Genomic DNA, 23,138 nt, shown 5'->3' on the forward strand with positions numbered 1-23,138 from the left:
AACTTCTCGTTTGCTCTGGATCCGCAGGCCCAGTAGTGGTCCATTATCACTACTATCCCATACTTCATTCCTGGTACATCGAAGATTAGGCTACACCAAAGATGCTGTTTGACCTTGGAATTGACCTCTTGTATGGCAGAGTGCAAGGTGAGTCAAGCAATGAGCTGTTTGGATGTCTATCTTTATAGCTATGAATATCTTAGACTATCCCATAGCATAAGGTAGGAGAGCACAAACATAATCTTCCTCAGAGGTTCTCTTTCCTACCTCCTTCATGTGTTGATACCACATGTTGTTCACCAAATGTGCTGTACTGTCTAAATAATCATTTAACTCACAATAATCTTCCCTTGCACTTCTCTTGGGTCTCTTTCTTTCCAAAAGAATACATGCAAAATGCTCATGGAGTACATCGGACATCATTCTTCCTACAGGGGGAATCATAGGAACATGTGTCGGAGAAATAGGGGACTCCACATGTGTTACTGGTGTAGGGACAATCACATGTGGCCTTGGGCTCCTTACAAACTCTTACTCTGCATAGGTCACTGGAGTGGGCAGAATCAGAGGGACTTCTATCTTTCTGGAACCGACAAGGTAAGCAGCATGAATTAGCAAAAATAGAAAAACAATAACAGATGCTGTGCATATATAAATTATGCACCAATACATGAAGCCACACCATTGGTGTCTTTACACACGTCATTGAGTCTGCTGGAACTGCATTATGCACAATAAACCTCATTGTGCCTGTGTACTTATTTTTAAGGAAGGGAAAACCCTTTTTGATCAGACAGCCTTGTTAAAGGCTCAGGTAGCTGCCGAATTCGCCAGATTATTGCTGCCTATAATCTTCTAATCGTAGTGCCATTTTTAGGATCCTGCACAAAAGTGCGAACATCAGTGCTACGCCTAACAAGAGCAGGATAAGCTCTGAGTATAAAAACAAAGACAGCAAGAAGGAGTGTATGGGCATTGACATCAGACAGGACCATGTTTCTGGCCAAAAAGAAACTCAGTGAGAAAAGAATCACGGAACTGCTCCCTTTTCCAGTTGTCAAAAAGGAAATCAAGATTGGCCATTTTTCATTTATATCAGCACTTCTAAAGTCAGATTTCAACAAATTCCTGTGGCTCAAGAACAATTACTTTCTCACTCCTGCTAAAATATCTATAAAGAGTGTCTGGGGAAAGCCACAGTCCAAATGCACACTTGCATTTATTTAATCAGCAATCTTTGCGTCCTTCTTCCTCGATCGAGTCTGCACGTGCTGGACTGCTTCTTCTTGACTTGCTTCCGAATCAGGTGGGGGTGCATCGGTCTCACCAGCATATGGCTTCATTTCGTTCAAATGTATCGAGGCGCGCCTTTCTTGAACTTTTACTGCGGATGGAGTAACATTCTCCACAATAAAAGGACCACTAATTCGGGGCTCATGCCACTTCCTAGTGAAATTGCGGATCAAAACGGGATCACTAATAAAGAGTTTGGTGCAAGTAATTATTTGCGTCCGGTTGCTGATTGGTCTTCATCTGTGCCCTGAGACTGACACCCCTTACACTTGAGTTGATCTGAAATGACAGAGATACTAGCGGTCATACATGTTAAGTACGCACGTAGCTCATTTCCTAACAATTCTGAATCACTTCTACTCCTCTTTGGAGGTGACAGGGGCATTCTCTTTTGCCTTCCTGTAACTAGATCCTGGGGTGTGAGGTGGTGGTCCGACCTGGGCTTATTCCTTAATGCCTATAATGCAAGGGGCAGACAGTACAGCCACCCCTTCTTCAGTGTCAATTTAAGTTTGGCGATTCTTTCTTTGAGAAGACCGTTGCGTCCCTCACAAATCCCGTTCACTTGCGGGTGACAAGCAGAAGAAAATGTATGTTTAATTACTGAGCAATAAACTGATTTGTTCAAATATTTCATTTACAAAATGGGGCCCATTGTCGGATCTTAGCACCTCACATACTCCCCATCTAGGAAATACTTCTCGTACTAAAAACTTTGCAGCACAAGTGGCATCAGGGTGTGTACATGGACCTGCTTCAATCCATCTCAAAAAGGGACATACCACCACTTGCATATACCTATATCCACTACATACTTGCAGCATGTCAACATAGTCAATATGTAAAAGCTGAAAAGGAATCACTCCTCTGATTGTTCGCAATGTGTGCCCAGCAGTAAACTTTTGACATACAATTCAATTTACTACATGAAAAGCAACATATTCTAACAAATTTGGTACAAACCAATCATCTGCAATAGATGCTGCAAGGCTTTCCCTAGTTAGATGCGCGGGAATAAGGATACAGGCCTCACTGGTTTACCAGTGCTGTCCTGCCGTCATAATGCTTCAAAAGGGGTTCAAGAACACCCCCTCTGTGTCCATAGCTCCTTTTCTTCCTGCAGAGCACTGCCTTGAACTTCCATCAACTGTGTTCTAGACAAATGATTAAATCCTTCATTTACAATCATAATCGTGACCATTTTTTCCTTTACATTAGGAATATCAAAACTAAAAATATCAAGTGAATATGCAAACCTTTTGGCCTCTTCGTCTGCAGCTTCGTTCCCGCGTGAAATAGTCAGTTCTCTTAGTATGTGCTGAGCATTTAACTATTGCAATGGCTACTGGGAGTTGTAGTGTTTTAATAAGTCTGTCCAATAATGCAGCGTGTTGCACTGGAGTGCCTTCCGATCAGAGGTAGCCCCTCCTTTTCCAGCATGCTAATCCTGTGTGCACGGTTGACGTCACATAGGCGGAGTCACTGTACACCTTCACGTCCTGTCCTTCGTGTTTCTTCGAGCACGACAATAAATTCCACCAATTCTGCAGCCTGTGCTGAAAGGTGAGACAGTAGTCTTGCACTTGCTACCACTTCAAACTCCCCATTAGCTATGTGCCTTACCACAGCTGTACCTGAATGCCTTTCTCCATCAGTTTGATACATTTTTGACGACCAGTCAATAAAGAGAACCTGCCCCCATGCTAGAGCATTCTCCTTTACCCTCGGGATCTCGTCATAGAACGCCTCGTAATTCGAGCAATCATACACTTGCTCGTCCTCTGTCACAGGTTCAGCTACAAACGTGGCAGGGTTCACTATTTTATACCTGACGATTTTGATTGCTGGATTCTATATAACTACCTTGTATGCAGAATCCCTCTGACATGTCAGTGTACCCTTAGGTTTCTCTAAAACAGCAAACAAAGCTTGCTCAACAAATAAAGTCATGGAACACCCCATCACGATGCTTGTAGACTTCTCAATGGCGAACGCGGCTGCTGCCAGCTATTTGTTACGCTCACCTGGTATCGACGGGGACGCCACCCAGCCGTAGGGACTCTGGTATCCTTCTCTGCGGTTCCCAGGTGTGGCCAGCGGGGAAGTTCTGCCTGGAATACAGGTGGGCAATGTTCAAGACTGGGCAACTAGGGTAAGCAACCCCCCACCACCCCGTATGCCCGCAGCCCCTCTGGACCTCTCCTCACCTTGTTGTTAACTCAGGTGTGCTCTCCATCCTGCCTTCTTGGCAGGGGCGCGTTGTCCTTTGTGGACGAATGCGATCTAGTTACTTCACTGATGCCGGCCCGTTTTGAGTCTTTCAGGTAGGTCTTACTGCTGTTGTATATTGTTGTTATTCTTGCATGCCTTTCTTGGTTTAAATAATGTCTTTTTCTCTTCCTTAGGTGCGCGGAAGTCCAATGTGATGCATTGGCTGAATTGGGTCTTGCCGGTAAATGATGGCGTATTAAGAGCGCCTTGATGCAGTAAGTAAGCGCTATGATGCCTTGCCTTTACTAACCTGTTGTCTTTTCTTTCCCATAGATTGCGGTGCTCAGCCGGTGTATGAAATGCTGAGGCGATGCTGGTCGAGGGGCGACTTGCGAGGTAAGCTTTTCGGCACAATTCGTTATGTTGTAAAAGTGTCTAATGCCTTGTTTCTTCCTTTTTTGCAGATCCGCCGGTCCGGGAGACACGCTGATCCTAGGATGCTGTTCGCAGGAGCTGTGGGCAGCTAACGATGAAATTACAGGTAAGCTGCTGCTGTTAACGATGTCCTTTTGTCTCTTTACAGATGCTGTTCTTCCGAGGTTTGCGGGTACAGCTGAACATGATGAACGTCACGTTGCAGGATTGCAAAGTAACGCAAAGCGTGTTATCCAAGTTGGGTGTGGTTTAAATAGCTTCAAGAAAGTAGTCCAGGTAAAGTAGTTCCTAGGCTACCACACCCAAAACACTATACTGCATAGCTTGGTTCCAAGGAGCCAAGCTATTGTCATGATTCCTGCCCCTCATTTCCCCAGCCCTCCAAGATGTCAGGCTGGAGCCAGGCCACAATCACCTACATGGCCCTCAAGGGCCTCTCCATCCCTCCAAAGACCCACTTGGAGTCAGACTTGGTGCTTGTGGCACCAGACTCACTCACTCCCATAGGATAACATTGGGGATTGGACTTGTAGTGCATTGATGGGGACAAGATGGATGCCCCCACATATTTCGGTTCCCAGAACTGAATGTGCAGTCTAGTCTTTTGGGTGTGGTTCAGCCCAGAGACACCTGGGATACCCAGAGACTATTTAAGCCATACCCAGGCTGAAAAACATGCTTTGTGTTTTCTGCACCTGCAGCGTGACACTCACCGTGTTCGGATCGGTCTCCAGTAGGCCTGCATCTTTCTTCTGCGCTCAGCTCCTGCAAGAACAAGAACAACGTTAGGAACAGCCTTACCTTGCGGCGCTTCTGCCTATCATTCATCGCTTCTTCTGTTCTGCGGGCATCTTCGGCGGTGTCATTCCCATCCCGGCACGCCACTTCCTAAGGAAAAGGGACAAGAACAGAAAAAAGTCTTTTCCTGTCTCTTTTTCCTTAGGGGCCGGAGTTCGAGAATGCCGAAGAAATGGAGCCGGTACGAAGCAGAAGCTGAGTCCGACTTGTAAGCTGGTAAGTTTTAAAATAGTTATTTTGCTACGGTTCTTGCATTCACTAATGTGATGTTGGCTTTTTCCCCATAGGGGCCGGGGTGCTGAAATGCCCAAGAAATGGCATCGACCCGAAGGTAAGAAGAATTAGCTTGGCGGGTAAGTGCTTCTTGGTTATTTTCCCCTTCTCACCTTGCTTTCTTCTCTTCGTCTCCCCGCAGGTGCTGGAATGCTGCAGGAGATCCGGATGGGCGTCGCAGAGCCGAAGGCGCCACGTGCAGGTAAGAGAAGTGCGCCGAGATGTATGCGACGCGGTGAGTATTTAAAATGATGTCTTTTTGCAGGAACGTTGGCGCGCTGAATCCGGAATGCAGCTTTAACAGGTAAGGTTTGTTTTCACCTGTTTCTTCTTCCCTTTTCTATCCTTAGGTGTTTCCAGGATGCTGGCAGGCGTGGTCGAGGACTGGAGCAGGAGCAGGCACGGTGAGCGTCCAGCTGCTATGAGCAGAACAACGCGAAGCGTGGTTTGCTGTCTGGGTGTGGCTTAAATAGCCTTTCAAGTAGTCCCAGGTATGTATCCTTCCACTGAAGGTATGTATCCTGCCACCAGCCACACCCGTGTGGTTAAGTAGTTCCTTTTTCATCTGGAAGTTGTAGAATGATCTGCCAGGTAAGGAAATTGCAGCATGGTCTGCCAGGTAAGTTTGCACCAAACACTATTCCTTCCATATCTTGTATGAGCCTGGCGCCGATGGTGCCAGGACTGTTATCCCTTATGAGCCTGACGCCAACGGCGCCAGGACTGAGTCCAAAGAGCCCCTATCTGGGGTGGCTGGGACTTCCCTAGTATACATGTTGCCTGCCTCTGAGGGTGCCGGGCCCTGTCTGGCCCCTTGGAGGTAGGCATCATGACAGTACCCTTGTGGCAAACGAGTACTCTTCAACTTAGTCTGACGAAACGTAAATGACGTTAGATGTTGAGAGTCCTTATGCAACGGGATTGAGAACAATGCATTTTTCAAGTCAATCACAATAAAATATTGTGCCTCTGTGGGAATACTACATATAATCGTCACAGGATTCGGAACTTGAGGAAACTCTGCCTCTACAGTCTGATTAATTGGTCTCATGTCCTGAATTAAACACCATGATCCTCATTTCAAATGTTTTCACAGGGTACACAGCAGTATTGCACAGTGACTCTGACATCGCCAAAATGCCCTGGTCCATCATAGCTGATATAGTCTTAAAAAATACCCTCATCTGCCTCTCGAGACATTGGATACTGCCTTGCTTGAGGTACAATTGCTCCTGGTTTCAGCTTAATCTGAACTTCTCCCACCCCCCCTCAATAGGCCTACGTCATAAGGGTCTGTAGTTCATAAAGAGGATGGCAGTTTTTACATATATTCATCGAAAAATGTGGGACGCTGCCGCACTATCAGCATTCGCTGTGGGATTTCCCTTCTCTCCACTCTAATCCAATATGTAATGCTCATCTCGAATATTAATTTGATGTCTGACGGATCCGCCCTAAACATAATCTTCATCTGTATTGTCAGTCAATCTATATCCTTCGCCAGTGGCAATTACCTTTCTCCATGGCCTGCCCTTGTTATCAAATCCTTCAAGCATGGCCATTTCCCCTCCCTCTATGGCTGCCTGCAGCTGTAAGGGAAAACTCTGTCCCCCCTCTTCGTCCATAGGTATCTGCGGCCTGAACAAAAATGTGTCAGGTATCCTCATAATCGTTCCCACTAAGCCGGGTAGCCACGTTAACAAAATGTGCACCCCATGAAGGAAAACCTCTGGCTCTAATGACACTCCATGCAGAGCTATCTGCCCTGTAAACGCCATGATAAATTCATCCATGTTTAAATAATGTATCGCTAGAGTGGAACACACTATGCCTTCATCAGTGAAAGAAATTGTCATATTTAACTTCGTCATTAGGTCTCAGCCCAGAATATTAAGTGGTGTCTGCCTTGAATTCAATAAAGGTACAGATATATCACATTCTCCTATAGAGACTGGTAATTCATCAGTAAAAGGAACCTACTTGTAGCTCCAGAGAAGCCGTGCACATTCATGGCATTTCCCGAGAACACAAATGTTCCCTCTCGTATACATGTGCAAGTTGCCCCAGTGTCTACTAAAAAAGAAAAAGATTTGCCTCCTATGGTAACATCAACCCTTGGTTCCTCTTGACAATTCAGTGTCACTGATAGTACTGAACACATCAAGTCACCCTGTGAGCTGTCCTATTGTGAGTACATACTTATTCCTGTACCCGTGAAAGGGCTTCCTCCCATGACAGTGACACCCCCTACTCTAGGAGTCCATAACTGTCCCATATTTGCATTCTGCTGTATCTGCGGGGTGCGTGCTGTGACTGCCCTTGCAGTGGATTCAATGGTGCATACTGTGCTTGCAAAGATTGTTGCATTTGCGACGCTTGTGCTTGATTCACTGTCTGATCTTTGGCAAACCCGTCCCTATTTTGTGAGCTATATGCTGGAGGCTAAGCTGTCCACCCTCTTGAGAATTGCCCATTCTGTACATACCCTTGGCTTCTACATGTTCACGCGATGTGCCCTTTCATACCACATATCCAACATCTAGGAGGGAGTCTTCTCATTTGCCCTCATTGCATATTTTGGTTATCATTCTGCATATTCTGAATCCAGCCTTGGTTATTTTGAAAGCCAACTTGATTAGTCTGGAAACCACCTCTTCCTCTGAAACCTGTACCTCTGCCTCTCGGCACAAATCCATTTCCTTGATCCGATTGGCGTTGATTACTCGCCGGTGACATACCCACTGCTTGCTGCGTTCCCAGCCAGCCCCTCACTGCTTGTCAGTACTGCTCCTTCAATGGCGTACTTTGATAATTTCATCTGGACTAACTTAGCCTCCTCAAGTTTCCTAGCATCATCATTCTTCTTATTTTTCTCATGCAGCAGTCGGCAATGATGTGCGATAGTCAACTGTATTGATATTGATATTTTATTTCTATTGTGCTCGTACACAAGTGTTTCAGAGCGTGAATCTCTGCCCATGGCTTTGCTTCTATTCCCACTAGTTTCTTGAGCTGTCTCTGTACCTGTTCTGGCAACCCCTGACAAGAAATGTGGTAAAATACTGGTACTGATTTCTCCCAAGGCTCCTCATTTCCAAAGTCCACCGTTCTTGAATACTTTGAATATAAGCAAGCAGATCCTCATCATCTTTCTTCTTACGTACCATAATTGCACCCATATCTGACGTAACAGGATGTTGTACCCTGAGCGCTTTCCAGACAGCTGCCCTGCAATTATTAAATGGTGCTTCATCATGAGCTGTGTTTTGTGCTGTGACACTCAAATAATCTGCTCTCGTTCAGATATCATCAGCTCTTCCCCAAGAATGGCTTCTAGGTGACCTTTAATGCCCCCTATGGCTAATGTATTTCCTCCTGTCATCTTTTCTAGCTCATATATCCATTTTCCTGCACCCTCCGTTAAACTAGGGAGTTTGTATGTCAAATTATCCTTGTCTATTTGGGCCCAAGGGATATACTGCGGTCTGGCCCCTCTTTTTTCCAACAAGGGGAATTGCATAAACCCAAATCCGGTCACATCGTCTGACTATTCATAGTGGGGACAATGGTTCCTGATTGCCTTCTACCTGGCAAGGACCTCAACCTGCTCACATATGGTGGCGATTCCCCCCCTCTATCTATGCAATCCTCCTTTAGGTCGCTCTGGGTACGCCATGGGGTCTGGCATCCTATCTTTAGGTTGGTCCAAATCTGACCATCTTACTTCCTTATCCGTCTGTAGGCATCCCTGAGGACCGCATGCACTTTCTCCCTCTTCCTCACGGAAGGTTTCTCTATCTTCGTCTGACATATCTAGTCCCCAGCCGAATAGCTTTCATCTTTCTCATCTCTGTTTAAAGTTAGCGTGTCCAAGGACAAGGCTCTGTGTTCGAGACTAAACAGGCTTCCTTCCTTGCGACTGGACACCTGTGATCGATCTTCTTTTCCCTTACTTCTCGATTCACTTTTTGTCCTCATCTCCTGATAAGCTTTATCGGTTCTATCTCTGATACTTCCTGTCTTGAAATTCTCATCTAGGTTAACCCTAGACTGTCCTGGCACTGCTCCTTGCGATCGATGAGAGGAACTCCTCTGTCGTCCCATGGACCCGGTTCCATCAACTCTTTCTGAATGCGATCAATGTCACATGCTCTTTGTCTCGTTTTTCGATCCATTTCTTTGTCTAATTCTCTTTGCTTCTTCCCTTCCCATCTAACTCTGTTCTCCTCCTGTCTTTTCTCGTCCCTTCTTTCGTCTGCTCTACACACTTCTTCGTCTCCTTGTCTTTGCATTCTTTTGTCTTGTAATTTCTGTTCTTCTTCCTCTTCTCTCTTCCTTTCTAGCCTGTCTCGTTATTTGATTGCTCTATGCCTGTTGTCATTCTTTCTCTGTTCTTCTGCCCTTTCTTCCTTTCTTAGTTGCTCCTCCTGATACATTTGCTCTCGCCTTTGTCTACTCTTCCTTTTATGCTCATCCTCTTTCGATCGTTTCTCTCGTTCCTTATCTTTTCTCTCCTGTTCATCATGATCTTCCCCTTGCCTTATTTCCTCTATACTTTTCCCATTGAGTTTGAGCAATATCTGTCCACCCATCCATTTGTTCTGTACGAGTGTAACCTCGTCAGCTTTATCCCTTTCTCCTTTACATCTCTTAATCTCTTATTCTGTATCTATGGATACATTCGGTTGTTCACTCTTCTGCTCTTTATCGTGTAGGACTTTAGAGGTCTCCTTTCCTTTAGTCCTTTCTCTTTCTGGACTCTCATCACTGCTATAAGCAGGCGGTTCATGTATCGGACTACTATATCCTATCGCCACTTTAAATTCTCTTAATGGATACAATCATTTATCTTTTGTACTATTGCCATTTATTTCAGGCACGGTAAGGAGAGCAGAAGGCTCAGCACCTTCCTCCCTGCACTGATTAAGCATCCAATCCTAAGGAGGCAGATCTTCTCGTTCCTCCTGGTACATCTTCCAAAGATCTAAGCTGGTTAACCTTTTCTCCCATTTGTTTCCTGTGTACGCAGCGTGCAAATATGTGGTCATGTGCTGCAAACTGCTTTTGACAGCGATCCCCCTTGTGACCATGGCATGAACATTTTGTCTGCGGTACCCTTAACCAATTACGCACCATACTGTTTAACCTTGGGTGCTTGTTTTGGCAGTTGGTTGCAAAGATGCATCAGTGGAGTAATATCCCCCATTTTTGACAAGTCTCAATTGACTGTCTATACTTACCGTTACTTTACACAACATACGTTTCAATAAATATGAGCGTGCACCAATAGTCGCCGCTCAAAGCCTCTAGTTCCCAATTTTACTCCAATCTACCTACTTCAGCCGGTGCCAGCAATGGCTGAAACAGGTAGATAATAACTTTTTGGTCTCTACTCAACACAACCTATCCTTGTCGCTCTTTGACTTTTTCCAATACATAAAATACACAAACAGACAAACTAGTCGACTTTCAACATGTACTTCCTCAGCGCTCTTCGCTGCTATTACTTGCCCCTAAAATACTCTGATTAGAGTTGGAATTATTCCCTCTCACAGACCTTGTCCGTGTGCAGCCTAGTTTACCCACTTGGGTTTTGGAATAATTCCCTCTAGACGCTCCTTGAGCGTAGTGATCCAGGGCCGGTCTTACACCAGATTGCACCCCAGGCGGGAAGCATCGTTGGCGCCCCCCCACCCCGACCCCTGACAACCAGAATAATGTGTTACAAATGTTGTAAATAGGGCCCTTCATTAAGAACCAAATGGAAATGCAAATGCAATAGAAAATGCATACATTAGACACTAGGTGACAGTCTTAGAATGTTACCTGTATTATGTGTTCAAAAAGTAACTTTGTTGACCTTGCCCTTGCAAATTGAAGCACAGCGTCGGATAGATTCAGGGATTGGCCAATGTCATTTTCGATTTCCCAGGGCAAAACATCAGAATGTGCCCCTCCTCCCCCGACTGGTTCACGTCACTCCCAAACTAAACCTCTGTTGTGTGACAAAACCCCTCCTCAATATGAATAAATAATTGCTATATAAATGAAGCTAGTTTCATTACATTGTAATTCAAGTACTTTACAGGAGAATTCTAATGTGAAAACACAGCTGTTTCTGCCCAAGTAAATGATTTTACTGTCACCTGCTCTTAGGGAAGACCTTGCAGTTCCAAACTGTCCGTACTGGCACACTGGTGTGACCAGCCTGCAGAGGTCCGAGTGCCCACTGACCACTGGCCCAGTGTTGCAGCCAAGTGTTCTGCTCGTATAACCTCACATGTATTTCACAAGGGGCAATACTAGACTAACCATATGAATAATTTTCTGATAGTAGGTTATCATTCCAAGATGGACAGCCTGGTATACTCTTATTTTACTCTTTCAGAATACCTCTCTGTGAGTGGGAAATGGGACAAATAGCACCAATGAGGATTCCTGTATGCTTTGCATTAACCCACAGAGCATTTCAGGTCTATAACAGTGATCAGCGATCTGTACATTTGATAAACAAGTCTGTGATAAAAGGATTGTATGTGTGAATCTCTAAATGTATAACCGATGCATGGCTTGGTGCTCACATCACGGTTCACAATACTCACCCTAACATTACATACATGCTCATTTGGACGGCTTAAATTCCTGGATGTGAGTATTAAATGGCTGCAGCATCAGCCACTCAAATGGGGTACAAGGGCTCTTTTGCTTCTTGTTTATGAAGAATTTTAGATGAGGAAGAGCTGGGTCTCACTGTGGGCATGCCCAACCAACCCAATACAGAAACATCTTTTGGAAAGGGTTAAACTTGTAGTCAATCAATGTATGTATGTCGTAGAGTCAGAGGTGGCTAATGTGCAGTTTTTGTTTAATTGTGCTGCCATAAAAACACTTTCTGTGACACATTCTAGGCCAAGACTAACCAGACATTGTACATCGAGGTGAGGATTTTAGGGCTGGTTTGAAGAATTTTGTTGTAAATAAAACCGTATTGGGACCATATCCTGGTGTACTCTTCCTGTGTGCCCACCACTCAGCTGTATGGCAATACTTGCTTGCACATTTAAATATTATGCATGCACATTCAAGGCAACACCATGACAAACAGCATACTCCAGCACAAACACGTTAAATACAATTATGCACAGTTCTGGGTGGTCGTAAGTGCTAACAACACACACATGGTCTGAATACAACTCACCACAATGGACCAAGGCAACACAATGTTCAACTTACACCCGCAGAAGACCATTACTGCAGAAGCCCCACAGAAAATGGGCACCCAAAACATGCATGGATCATAGACTGAATGGAGAAAAGCTCTTTATTCCAGACCCCATGAAAGACCAGTATGCCCAGACAATAGTATCATTATGCAAATAATGCACGGTCGCTAATCTTGGCGAATACTCGCACACACAGGCAGCGGGAGTGAAAATGCACCTTATGACCACACTGAGACTACGCTGAACTGCACGGGGGCCCCGGCGGGACGATTAGGCAAGCAAACCTTGCACTGAGGTGTTGGCACGGGTATGAGGTAGGGCCCTTAGACTGCTCAGCGAGACCCCTCGAAAGCTGGGAGCCATGTCAACCCCCACCGGGTAAGGAGCCACAGGCGGAAGGTGCGGTCCGTGCTGGGACCCCGACGCACAAAAGTTGCAAGTTCCAACACACCTGCAGAGGCGGTTAGCTCTTTTATCCACAAGCTTGGTTCTCTTTAGGCAAGTGCTTTTATTTCTGTACCTCAAATATGAAATTAACAAGGTAAGCAACAAAAATAATACTCCTATTGTGTGCTCATATTAGTACCACCTTCCAAGCTCCATTGGTAGCAGAGTTCATGTTGGTGCTGATCAAAGTTTGAGTGCCCAAGTTTCCAAGCCAAAATGCAAGCATTTACACAGTGAAGAAAGGCGCTTTTGGCACTTACTGGAAATGAGGCAGAGCGACCTGAAACAATATGCACAGGATCACACCGTGTGGTAAAATGGGAGTAGCTGGGAATCCACAGCTCATGGATTCAGACCACCTTTCCGGGAGCTCGAGAGGAAGTTGTCCCACTAATTCCCATACCCTGCAAGTAAAGCACCTCACAGCTTTGGAAAGAAACGCAAGGGAAACCACACACGTGGATACAAATTAAGTATAATAACCAACTCCAACTGGCACCAAAAACATGCAAGGTCTGCTCTGTACTGTATTCATAATGGCAGAAGTAAATGAACCATAACGGGCGACGTAGACAAAACAAGCAGCGCAGGGCCTTTCTTAACTCAACAGTGCTCGCAGGACTGGCAGCAGAGGGTACCGTAGGTGAGCACACCACCAGTACACGCACTTGCACAAACCTGAGCACAGATTGCCGTGGGCACCAGCGATGGCCGATAGATACTGAGAGAGCCCGGTGCCCGCGACAATGCGCATCTTTCTCCGCATGCACCATGCGTGTGTCACTGCAGAGGCAGAGAGGGAACCCGAGAAGACGGGGTTGGGGGTCAAGGGAAGTAAATGCTCGCGAGGCACACTACAAGGGTTTAATAACCTGAAAACTGCCCTGTGCCCGCACACACAAAGGGAACAGCCCACAGCAGAGTGGCCTCATCACAAGCCAACAGTGGGGGGCAAGGCTCCTCCTGAGACCATGGACGGTAAAAGCTAGCGACCCTTAGTTAGGCAGTGGCACGAGCGCACCCCCAAACCCCTGCCTGTCACCACCAACCAACAGGCCAGCAGCAGCAGCCAAAGGAGCTGCCAAGATCACGTTCACCACAGGCCATCACCACATGCCCGGCCGGCAGTGCCCCCACTCCCCCGGCCCCCAAATACTTACCTGCTGCCCACCCACTCGCTCCTCTTTTCTCGTAATGGATGTCATTCCGAATCAGGTTGTTGAACACATCATAATATTAGCGTATTCGCAAGCATTAAATGGCCACAGCGTGAAAATGCATATCACGCACAGAAACATACGAACACAACATATATGAGAGACATAAACATATAAATATTAGTTTACTCCTTCTTGCAGTAACATAGTAATCAACTATTGCACTGAGATATGTTTCTGAAATGTTAGCGTTTTATGCTTTCATCAATTAAATCAATGAGGTATTCGTACGCTCGGTGCACCCCTTATTCCCTGGTCACTGTCCGTGATTGGTTTGTCCCCTGGTTTAACACCAGTATCTAGGATATTGGTGATCAGGCTAGGTTCAACCGTAATCCATTAATTTCACAAAGGTGTGGCATCATGCTTGTATGAGAACAAACTGACCTGTCGTGCGCAATCGTCGCGATTATTGCTGACTGTTCGCGTGCATTATCTGTAGATAAGCGTGTGAATCAGAGATCTAGTCTTAACTTTTTCTTGCCTGTCCACTTTACATTATGCCTGCCTGACCACCAGCCTGCCCACCGAGCCAGCTGCCTGCCCAAGCCCTCTCTGCTGCCTGCTCATGTGCTCGCCTTGCTGCCTGCCTGCTCATTCAACTCTCTGCCTGCTGCCTTCCTGTCCTACCACCCAGTCACCTGCCCTGCTGTCTGCTCGCCTTGCCCTTGCAGGCCCACTCTCCTTCCCCTGCCTGAACACCCAGCCATCCTTGGTGATTACTGGATATTTTATTAATGAAAATCTGCAGTAAATGTTTATTTATAAATTGAAGTGTATCAGGAATTGTAAACTGTGCTTTTTCCGCAAGTGGGCGATCGTTATCCTGGATTATTAAACATGCATCATTATTCTTTTGGTGCAATATTTGTTGTATATCATATCTAGTTTATCAAACCTTAGTTATTGTGCAAATGTACATGATAATATATATATATATATATATCTTGTTAATTTCTTTTTCTTCCTGTATGCAGGGTATTGACAGATGTTCAACACTATCAGCTCGGAAATGTTTAAAAAATTCGGATCTTGCAGAAATGGATATACAAGAAATGGGTATACATGAAATGAAGCCTGTTAAATTCTTCAGTCCAAGCCATATTTATGATACCAGCAAACAGTGTTCTGGAGGAAACGAATCTACATCAGCCTTCCAATTCGGACTTGAAATAATTGAAAAAAGTGCATTGCATAAAATCTTGGAAGAACAATGTCCTGAAAGGAAAGGTTCAAACGAACAACAAGAATCTTTTATTTGTGCGCATGGCACCAACATTTCCTCATGGGGAAAAAGTCCTGAAAAGACAAGTGTAAATATACTATCAAACAATTCTAACTTGAGGGATTTAACACCATCCCATCATTTGGAGGATGCTAGTGGATTCGTACTGAACGATTCTAAGTGCCTGATTATAGATGAGTCAAGGGACATGTTTACCGAATCAACTGTTTTTTGTACTTCAGAAGATGGACTTATATCTGTATTTGGCAGGAATATCAGCAACGAATTGACTGATGGAAATTGCACTTCACAGAATCCACCACCAAAGAAAAAGGTTAATACTTAACATTTTTAATATCTATTTTACATGCATAAACTAATGACATTCTTGTTTCTTATGATGAATATTTGGCATACACTCACTGTGTCCGTTTCTTCCCATTGAACATAAAGGAGATGTTCAATCCAAAGACAGTTTGTGTGTGTTTTTCCTAAGGGCTTGGTAAAGCAGGAGGTAATCAATCACCAAACCTGAGCATACTGTTATCACCTTGCTTTGAGCTTCTGGCTCTTTCCAGGAATTCGTCTTTCAAAGAACTATGCCTCCCATCTGAACAAATATAGGGCCTTTTCTTACAAACTGACAGACACATAACTGTTTGGCAGTAGAATAATATCCACCTTGTTTTTTCTGTTGGATTTCTCTTTCTTCAATGTGTATGCATCCTTTTAATGTTTCACTTTAAGCTGTCACCACTATGAGCACTGTACTCTGTTAACATTAATTGTTGCATTCTGTCTTGATGTTCCCTTTCCCCGAAACACATTGTTGGCCCTTCCTTCTTCCAGGTTGCGTTGTCCTAATACTTGTACACAGTAATGCTGTTGCCTAGTACCTCATTACCCATATGATCTATTCTTCCTGCAGCCTTTGTGAATGGGTGTGATTCTCTCTGCCCCTCACTACCAGCCTGCCCAGTTCTCTCAGCATACCCAACAACATATCTAATTTTCCACCCCAAAACTGACTGTCCGATCCACTGTGCCATAAACCCGTGTGTCTAATCCTCCTCAGCTCTTTCCTCTTGAATCCAAACCCAATGGTCCCCCAACCACATTTCCAAATTGCGCTTTGAAATACCAACATTAACGTTACTAAAAACACTCAGACAAACTTGTAGTATAACACTATTTCACAACAGTCACTTTAAATATTAGCTACGTTACATCAATACGATAGTTACATTTTGAAGGAAGTAAGAGTTAGGGTTTACTTTGTAGTGTGAGTGATGAGTATGTATATGTTCGAGAAATATTTAATTCCCACTGATTGTTTATATATATATTTAATGATGTCTTCATGATTCCCATCATTTGTAGACTACTTTTTTGTTGTTCAGTAATGTTGGCAGTAACCTTAGCGTAGGCCTTCCCAACGTTTGTACACTAATTGTGACTGATACTCTGCCTGCCTTATTTGTTTACTTTTTAACTTTTCACAGAAATTGACTTTAAACAAGCAAATTGGTGCTGTATAAATGTAACAGTACAGAGGATTTTTATGCATCTTTTAAAAGGAAAACAATGAGGCCGATAGGTTGTCTTTCCGTTCAGATTGTTTAATTGTCTCAGTGTGATGATGTGATGGCCAAACACACACTCACACTGTGTTGAAGAACATAATATTTTAATAAGAGTCTGAATACATGAGAAGTAAAAAGAGAAACATGCATGCAATGCAGAGTATAATAGTACCCTAACGTGTTCTTTGCGTCCAAGGAGAAAATCCAGCAGAGATTATATTCCATTTAGGGCGAACACGAGACAAGCTTTAACCAACCACAAACTAGAAATGTTCCAGTCGGGAGGTAGTATGTCTTGGGAATGTTTACATTATAGATTAAATTGCAATATTAACTGAATAACCTTTTGCAAATCTTTAATTGCTGTCTACATGTTAGAAAAGATTTCTGTAGTAGCAACTATTCCTCAGTAGTCCATGGACCCCCCAGACTTTTTTAATTTGCTTCTGTATACTAACCTGACTTTTTACAGTGGAGCAAAGCCTTCAGCAGCACTACACTCACTGGACGTAAGCTCACTGTTATGGGGAAACTGACACGTCCTTCAGGCTGTCAATACTGAGAAACTTTGTTTCTCTTAGTCTTTCGACTTTGTTGCCCCTTGTTGGTAACTTTTTATCATTGTACAAAGTACCTTACAGTACCCCGCAATGGGGTCATTGTGTTTTGTGGCCCTAGACGCTGTCTAAGTCATTTATTGTGATTGTACAATGTGCCTTGCAACAGATTGGTGGCAGCAGTAGCTTTTTCTTGTATTTTGGTAACTTTTTTCCAAGCCCTACCGCGTTTACCATGTTTGGCTCATGACTATGGCTAGTGTCTAGAATGGCTGTGCCACAAGGTCTTTTGTGTGTTCCTTTGCCCATTTTGTCCCTTGGCCTTTCTCCTGCCCTTCCAGGGTCAGGTGTTCCTTATTTAGGCATGCAGTTACACGTAAAAGCTGCTTCTTTTGCGGGTCCCTGCAAGTCACATGTGTGGCTACCCAGGAAGTGGGCTGGGACTGTCTGGTCCCAATCCACATAACTGGTGCCAGGGTGTCTGGTATGCATGAGAGAATGACAACCCCAGTGGTCCCTGATTGGACCACTGCTGATGAGCATGCATGGATCAGATCTTGCCATTGGTGGGCTTGGTGCGAGCACTGTCCTGACTGTGGATAAGAGGAGGGGTCCTGCATTCATTCCAGCAGATCAGTAACAGGTCAGAACCGGCCTGAAGACGGAACCAAGTATCCTGAGAGCCGAGCAGAACAAAGGATTTTCCTTAGACACACTGAAGAGGGCTGGCACCCGAATCCCTTTGTCCCGGTGGAGCCCTGTTTTGTGCTAGATCGCAAGGTGAAGGTGCTTTGAACCCTTGGAGTGGTGGGACCAATCACTCTCGACGTCTCCTAGTAACCCTGCAAGTGAGACTGTTTGAAAGAGTCCCTGGGCCATACAGTGGACTGTCCAACTCAATCTTTGGGTACCGCGCAAGAGTGTTGCGCGAAGGGAAGGCCAGGAGGAAAGGCCGTCATCCCTCTCTGCAGCTCCGCTGCGAGGGGACATCTTTAATTCTGCAGCTACACTTGCCGCAACACTGTTGGTGAAACCCGATGCCCCGCCGTTGAAGGAATCAGCTGCTGGTTTCCCCATTACGAGCCATGAGGCCCGTAATATACATAAGATGGCTGCCGTGCCCGTGACCATGGCAACCCCCACAACGAAACGACCTGCAAGGTCGGATTGGCCCCCACACCTCGCCGCAACCTCCTCTCCTGCTTTAAAGGGAGAGGAGGGTCACCGCGAGGCAAAGCCGCGAAGTGAAGGCCAGGAGGAAAGGCAGTCATCCCTCTCTGCAGCTCCGCTGCGAGGGGACTTCTGTAAGTCTGCAGCTACACTTGCCACAACACTGTTGGCGAGACCCGATGCCCCGCTGTTGAAGGAATCAGCTGCTGGATTCCCCATTAAGAGCCACGAGGCCCGTAATATACATAAGATGAGCGCCGTGCCCGTGACCATGGCAACCGCCACAACGGAACGACCTGCAAGGCTGGATTGGCCCCCACACCTCGCCGCAACCGCCTCTTCTGCTTTAAAGGGATAGGAAGCTCGCCGCGAGGCAAATCCGCAAAGGGAAGGCCAGGAGGAAAGGCTGTCATCCCTCTCTGCTGCTCGAGGGTGCCGGTTGCATGCCGCGATGTAAGGCACTACTATTATGCCCCCTCATGTGCGCTAATGTACATCTCTCAAGCCTCCCGAGCCACAGACAGGCTCCCCTACCCTCCCGCCCGCTCCCTGCACTAGAAATATCCGCTTACGATTGCGCACTCTCCTCTCCCCGCTGGCCCGTTACTAGCCCTGCATCAGCGTTTACAACCGTAGAGTTGGAACCAGGCGTCCCCCAAAGGTGATCCGTCCCCACAAAGCATATCTCGGCTCACCTGACGTCAAAGGCGCCCCCCCCACGCAAAACCGCACTGTCTATCACTATCTCCATTCCCCCAATGCAATCTTGTCTGTGAGGCCTTAAAGACAACACAGCCTCAATGCCTCTGTCGTCCATGCCTACTACCCACACTGCCTGCTACGCCTGGCACGAGACTCACAACAAAGAAGCAATGCATGCTGCACAGACCCCAGGTGCAAACGCCAAATGTTTAACCAAACCTAATGCCTGTACTGCTGCACTGCCTGTGCCTCCTGATATGTGTATGCCCAAACATGCTGAAATGTGTATGCCCAAACTTGTTGACTGTACTGCCGCACTGCCTGTTCCTCCTGATATGTGTATGCCCAAACATGCTGATATGTGTATGCACAAGCATGTTGATATGTGTATGCCCAAACTTGTTGACTCGACTGCTGCACTGCCTGTGCCTCCTGATATGTCTATGCCCAAACATGCTGATGTGTGTATGCCCAAACATGTTGACTATACTGCTGCACTAGCCGAAACGATTGCTCTACACAATAACTCTGTGCCACCACCTGTTACTCTTCAGCCATCACCACACGCCACCTCACATCATTCTGACCCTACCCTTAGGTGCGCACTGGTCAATGCACACTCCATACCTGCGCATGCCCTTGACATTCACAACCTTATCATCAAAGATAACCTCTACATCCTAGTGTTAGGGAGAATTCTCTTCTATGGCTAATTTCCCTTACCTATAGAATCCCCCAGCAGCTTTGCTGGATTTGAGGGGTTTATTTTATTTTCTCCTGCTAAGAGTGAGATCCTTTTTTCCCACTCTTAGACAGATTGCTAGTGTGTGTTTTAGGCTATCTTGTGTGCTTATGGTCTATGGGGTTTTTCTCACCCTCATAGGAATCATCTTTTTCATGTGTGGTACACAGCACCCTCTGTGCCGTACCACAGGGGGGTCGTAGTGACCCCCAAACATAGACTCCATACCCTGGGACTGACTACTGTCTCCCAGGGCATTTAACTTCCCCATTGACTTTACTAGTCAAATCTGATGCACAAAACCAGTACAACCCATCTTACTATGGAGGTACTGGAAAGGGTTAATAGTTTTACCCTAGTGTTCATTTTCGAGGGGGGACCGTACAGTCCCTCCCTCAAAAGTTTCTGGCTGGTGGCAGTGATAACTACCGAAAATATCCAACCGCAAATATTTTCCTGTAGGATTTTCCCATTGTTCGAGGCTACCACTTTTACTGACAGCCTCTCGATACCGCCAGTTTATTTTTATATTACATTTACTGCGGTAGGTTTTTATTGCCAGAACTTTGATTTAATTTCTTTCTCGTGTCTTTCTCTGTAGTCCTAATCCAGGTCGGGGATCCTTTGTTCGTCCTTTTGGTGGGCTTCTGCACAGAAGCCCTCGTTTCGGCGCCACTGAGTCTGGGGTAGACAGGATGTGTGGGAGGGGGGATAGGCACCCTGGATAGGGTTGCCTACGCAACCGAAGTCACACTCTGCCCTGATAGGCTGGGGGGTTCTCCCGCCAGGAGAGCCACCCCACTGTGTGAGTGACAGCTAGGCTGGAGGAATGGGGGTCGTGCTGCATAAAAGCAGGGTCCTGAGGACTGGAGGACAAGACTTCGCCACTGGAGCTAAGAAGCCGAAGAGGAGAGAAGCCAAAGACATCTGCAACGACTGAACCACCGGTGAAGCCCTGCTGCAGATCCTCACCACTTTTTTCCAACGACTCGAGAAGATCTTCGCCTGCAATAGTCTTCTTCCCTTGAGCTGGTGGGGCCAACCAGTTCGCCAGTCGCCTTCCAGGACCTGCCTTGGTCGAATCGCCAGTGCCCTGCACTCGGAGACCGGATAGCCAGGCACCCGTCCACCACGACCGCGATTTAAAGGAGCACACCTTTTATTTTGTCGGGCAGCACCATGGCTGGTTTCATCCCTGTGCAGTGCAGTAACTTGAACCTTCCTCCACGACGAGAGCCTCTCTTACTCTGCTGGATCTCCTGAACTTCAGGAACTGCCAGGAACTACAGCCATCACAGGTGCCTCTTCTACTTTTAAGGTACATTGTTCCGCCAGGACTCCCTTTTCATTGGGTACTGCTAAAGGTGTTTTAAATTCTTTACCTACCAACTGGGTTGGCCACCCCCATCATCTAACATTGTCTTTCACTTTCTGCAACCACCTTTTCGAATCGTTTAACAAAGACTTGACTGCAGCTACAAGAACATTTTGCTCCTGGGCCCTTTGCCCTGTACCACTGACTCTGGCACAGGCTTATTAACTCTGGCTAAATCTGTTACAACGGCCTTCTCTAGATTGCTTCTCTCCTAGAAATGTGTTGGTGCACATAACTCTTTTAACCACCTTTTTCTTCCCTCTTTTTAAACTTGTGAAGTGCCATTTTGCTTGGTTTTCCCCCTCAGTATTATACATGCTAGAGTACTACCTTGTCTACCTTGTTCACAGTCCTCTTGGGAAGTGTTGCTGGTGTGTTTAAGAGTATATTTCTGTATAACCTGGCCTTTCCCTCCCTTTTAAGAAATTGATAGAGTGCCATTTCTGCTTGGTTTTCACTGTGCCGTTTTGCTTAGTTTTCACTCTTGCTCAAACTTGTCTACAATTTAAATAGGGAGTTGTGTATACTTTTCTCGACTGATTTAACTTGCTTTTATAATAGTGATTTGTGTGTGAACATCAGAGTGTGTAAAATAAATATGTATATTCTTTTTGATACAAAGCTTTGGTCAGTGTTTCCTTGTTCCATAGTATTGTAGACCTAATGTGTAAACCCTGAATACTGCTCATCTCCCTCTTGAGATAAGGCTGACTGCTTAGCCACAGCTACCATCCAAATCTTTGTGGTACAGACTGATACCAAAGGGGATTTATTGCCTATACCTGTAGTCTTAATCTTTTGTAGTGCTCCCTAAGGGAACTGCACAGGATTCTGCCTAACACCTAGTAATCACTGAGACGTGGCTCAATGAAAGTTCAGGCCCTGCTCTTTCGCTAGCATCCCTGCAGATTACACTATCTTTAGGAAAGACCGTACCAACCAGAGAGGTGGGGGTGTCGCCCTGATAGCCAGGGAAACCCTCAGCATCAGGGAAGCTCCAGGACAACTTGGGCACAACTGTGACTACCTCCCACTCAAAATCAACCTATCCCACAATTGCACCATTACCATACATATTGTGTATCAACTCCCTGGTCCTAGAACTGACTTCCAAGACTCTCTCATCCTCTCCTTGTCGGATAATATCAAAAAGACCTCCAAAAGCATTCTCCTGGGTGATCTAAACCTAGGACTGAACGACCCCAGGGATCACCATGCCAAAGCCCTCAACAAAGCTCTAACCATTTTAGGATTCGCACCAAACATCTCCGAACCTACCCACACCAAAGGGCGCACTCTGGATTGGAGTAACCAGCATAACTGTTCCATTCTAATCACCGCCAACACCCCTATACCTTGGTCTGACCACCACTATATCCTATTCAATCTCACCTCGAAAAAAGGCAATCACTCCCCACCACCCTGTCTCCAGCAGCATTCGCCAGGAGCTCTCGGAAACTTACCGCAGAAAATCTGGCAACATTTCTAATGGTGCCCTTGCTTCAGGCGCCTTCCTCTAGTAACCCCGATACTCTAGCCAGCACCTTTAAACACATCATCACCAAAGCAGTCGACGCCATCGCCCCTCTCGCCTTAAAGAAAGCCAAAAAAATCAAACACTCTAATACTTGGTTCTCGAATGAGCTGCATAAACAACGCTCAGAGAAAAGGTCTGCCCTCTCCACATGGAAAGCCAATCCCTCAGAATCGAACAGGGAGGCCTTCAAGGCCATCTCCAAGTCATACAAAAGTAATGTCATCAAAACCAAAGCCATGTCATTTAACTCAAGGATAAATGACGCCAAATCAAGCTCCAAAGAAATGTTCTCCATCTTCAGAGAGCTGGAAAAACCATCCACCCCTCCACCCACGCTCCTCAGGGATGAA

At 45.8% G+C, this 23,138-nt stretch overlaps 1 protein-coding gene across 4 annotated transcripts in view; it reads left to right on the forward strand.

The window, feature by feature from the left end:
* Positions 1–23,138, forward strand: part of KMT2E (lysine methyltransferase 2E (inactive)) — a 3,564,841-nt gene that overhangs the window by 3,112,770 nt on the left and 428,933 nt on the right. For all 4 annotated transcript variants that reach the window (XM_069629119.1, XM_069629120.1, XM_069629118.1 and 1 more), the window contains one exon: positions 14,875–15,456. In XM_069629119.1, coding sequence (XP_069485220.1) covers positions 14,875–15,456 — 582 coding nt within the window. The remainder of the gene's footprint in view (positions 1–14,874; positions 15,457–23,138) is intronic.

This window comes from Ambystoma mexicanum, chromosome 12 (assembly GCF_040938575.1).
Source record: "Ambystoma mexicanum isolate Mex_15411 chromosome 12, UKY_AmexF1_1, whole genome shotgun sequence".
Lineage (NCBI taxonomy): Eukaryota > Metazoa > Chordata > Amphibia > Caudata > Ambystomatidae > Ambystoma > Ambystoma mexicanum.